Source organism: Eurypyga helias, unplaced genomic scaffold (assembly GCF_000690775.1).
Source record: "Eurypyga helias isolate BGI_N326 unplaced genomic scaffold, ASM69077v1 scaffold50117, whole genome shotgun sequence".
Lineage (NCBI taxonomy): Eukaryota > Metazoa > Chordata > Aves > Eurypygiformes > Eurypygidae > Eurypyga > Eurypyga helias.
The window spans coordinates 1-3,106 of NW_010263360.1; the positions used below are offsets into that span (position 1 = coordinate 1).

The 3,106-nt window shown below is 41.0% G+C and overlaps 1 protein-coding gene across 1 annotated transcript; it reads left to right on the top strand.

Annotated features, from left to right (window-relative positions):
• Nucleotides 1-450: 450 nt before the first annotated feature.
• NUDCD2 (NudC domain containing 2) lies at nt 451-2,901 on the top strand (the record flags this gene model as incomplete). The annotated part of the gene is made up of 3 exons (XM_010155992.1): nt 451-505; nt 1,745-1,896; nt 2,818-2,901. Coding segments are annotated over 3 exons (291 nt in total), but the record flags the coding sequence as incomplete, so codon positions are not given.
• Between the last annotated feature and the right edge of the window lie 205 nt (nt 2,902-3,106).

Below are 3,106 nucleotides of genomic sequence, written 5' to 3' on the forward strand. Positions count from 1 at the left end.
AGTGTCTCTGCCATGATTCGCTTTTGGCTTTAAATACTCGGGTTTTGATAAATGAGAAGTGCAGTTTCCTAGAAACAGCTCTGTCGAACGGCAGTTTTTTGAGGACGATAGGAAGAATAAAGACAAGTTGAGGTGGATCTGCAGTGTTTAAGCGGACGGCATCGCTCGCTGCTGGAAGCCAATAAGGCCGGGTCAAAAGCAGATGCACTCTCGGGTAGCTAACGAGCGGCCCTGGGCGCCGTCAGGTACGTACGGCACGGCAGCTGCACGTTTCCTTGGCAAACGCTGGCGTTCCCATGGCAAGTCTGTTAAAACTGGCGTTACCATCTGAGAAACAAACCCCTTCCGATGAGGTGGGATGCTGAAGCAGTGACAGGTATTTGTACTGTGTTAAACACTTTAAAAAAGAAGTGTCACAGAAGGAACTCTTTGTAATGTTGTACATGTCTCTTGCAGGGTAAGCTTTTTGACTCTACGGTAACTGACGAAGGAACATGGACCTTAGGTAATGACCCACACCTGCAGTGACATCACGAGGGCAGTACAACATCTCAAAATAAGCTGCAGAGGAGTGTACCCCCTTTTTCTTTTTTTTGGGAAAGATTACTTCTTTCCCTGTACATAGCTTTCTAAAAAAAGACAATCGTTACTGCCAGACTAAGGAACTGAGGTAGTACAAAACCCATAAAGATTCAGCTTAATGGGAAGATGCTGCATCTTGGAAGGTTGGAGTTTGTGGATTACAAACACTGCCATAGAGTGAGAAGGTTTTTGCAAACCCTTGTTAGAGCTAGACATGACAGTAATGTGATCTGTGCCTCTCCATAATTGTTACTTTTCTTGGTTTTTCTACTTCTCTTACACATTATATTTTAGGTTAGGTGACATTATATGCATTATATTTTTGGGATGGCTGAGAAAACCTACAGCATCCAAAAATCACACAAAGGTACCGATAATGAGCAAAAAACCTCTGATCGTTACATCATACATACTGTAAAGTGTTCAGAACATCTGGGGTTTTGTTAATACTCTTTGGGCAGGGTGCTTGTCACTTCATGTTTTCCTATGATGGATTTTGTTGTCAATATTTAAGTATCAATTAATAATTTAGTAACTTGAACATGAAAACTGGATGCGTAAGCAAACATTGTGAAGTGAAGCCTACTCTTCTTCAATATGTGCATTATCTTCAAAATACACCTTATAATGCGGTCTTTACCGAATTAAGTAGAATTAAACACACTACATATTACCTTTGAAATGTACTTCCAATGCATTTTCTATAGGCATACTGTCTGTGTTTACATAAATTGCTTATACCACCCTATATTGCTAAAACTTAGTTCTGGCTGTTACTGGTAATAACTCTGACCTCAAATCCTTCATTATTGCCTTAGCTGAGCTGTATATATTAGTAGATTAAATCTTTCCTCTGTTGTGAACCTCTCTAAAAAGCTAGTTTATGTTTGCAACAAAAGAACTTATGAACTGTGTTTTAGATCCTTAAAACAGCTTCAGCATTTTACAGACCAGAAAGGGGAGAGATGGCTGTATTAGGCCACAGCCTTTCTGTTTCTTGTTGATGTTTATTTATCAACATCCCTGTTGGCATTAAGAATTTAAGTTACTTCACCAAAAAAACCTGTACTTGTTGAGAGGGAATTCACCAAAACAATGAAAAAGACTAGCACATAAGGACTGAGTGTAGTGGTGGGTCTATGTGTCTGTTTTCATTCAACAGAAGACAGGAAGCTGATACGAATTGTTCTGATGAAGACAAATCGAGATGCTGGAAACTGTTGGACATCTCTGTTGGAAAATGAGTATGCTGCTGATCCTTGGGTACAGGACCAAATGCAAAGGAAACTTACGCTGGAGCGATTCCAAAGAGAGGCAAGTTAAAGGGATATAATTACTCCTTGTGTTGTGTTTGCACACAGAGGTTATGGCCAGGAAAGCTGAGCAAAATCGTTCTGCTGTCCAGTGCCATGGAGATATACTGCAAGCCGATACATACAGAATGCTCACAGGGCCTTTTCTGTGTCCTTTCAAGAGGTTATTCTGTCTGTAGTCTGCCAGGGTTTTGTGAAAAGTGAAGATGCATCGGGTGGGGTATTGCTGGTTTAGGGTTTGTTACGTAAGAGTAACAGCTTGTCACTTAAGTTAGGCTACTCCCAGTTTCTGTCACCTACAGCTATGTCATCGCCCTATCTACCCCGCACACCAAGCTCTGTTGGGTGTGTTTTTTTATAACATCACATAATGTAGAATATTTAGCTGGGGAATATTTTCCTTGCCCTTGTACTGAAATTGCTTGGGTACACCTCACGCACACAGCCGTTCCCATGCAAGTCTGCGCAGTTGCAGGATGACAGCTTATTACTTGACAGCTGAATTGGCACACTACGTACTGCAACAAGGAACAGAATTTTTAGGAATCTTGTTACCCGGTGTGGCAGGTACTTAGATTTTCAAATAGCAATTTTAAGGGATACCAGAAGCCAGAATTTTTTCTTAAATTTCCCCTAACATTTCTTTACTGGGAGACCTAGCTGCTCTCCAAATTGAGACCAGCATTACAAAGTCACTTCAGCAGTAAGCAACCGAACTGTGGTGACTCGTTGTGTTTACCAGAAACTTGAGGGCCGTGACACGTGGATGATAAGTAGGTTACTCTATGCCTTCGTTAGAATGGCAGAATATGAAGAGAAACACTTTGGGGCTTTTTGTTTGTTGGTAGTTTTGGGGCGGTGGGGAGAGGGTTTAACATTTTAATGGGTAGATTATTCCTAATAAAAGTTTTATCTCCATCAGAACCCTGGATTTGACTTCAGTGGGGCAGAAATTTCTGGAAATTACAGCAAAGGAGGACCGGACTTTTCTAGTCTTGAAAAGTAAACTGTTTTTATCTATGCTCTTTGTGAGGAATGACACGTGACACTGAAAAGATTGGAATGGTAGCTGGTGAAGACTTTGGTCATCTCTTCAGCGGATTGTTGTCAAGTAATTACTTCAGTGGAGAGAAGGAAGATCTCTTCCAGTAGAATGAAGACCAAGTGTTACCAGCTGTTTTATAAGCTGCTATAACTTCGTAATACTGAGG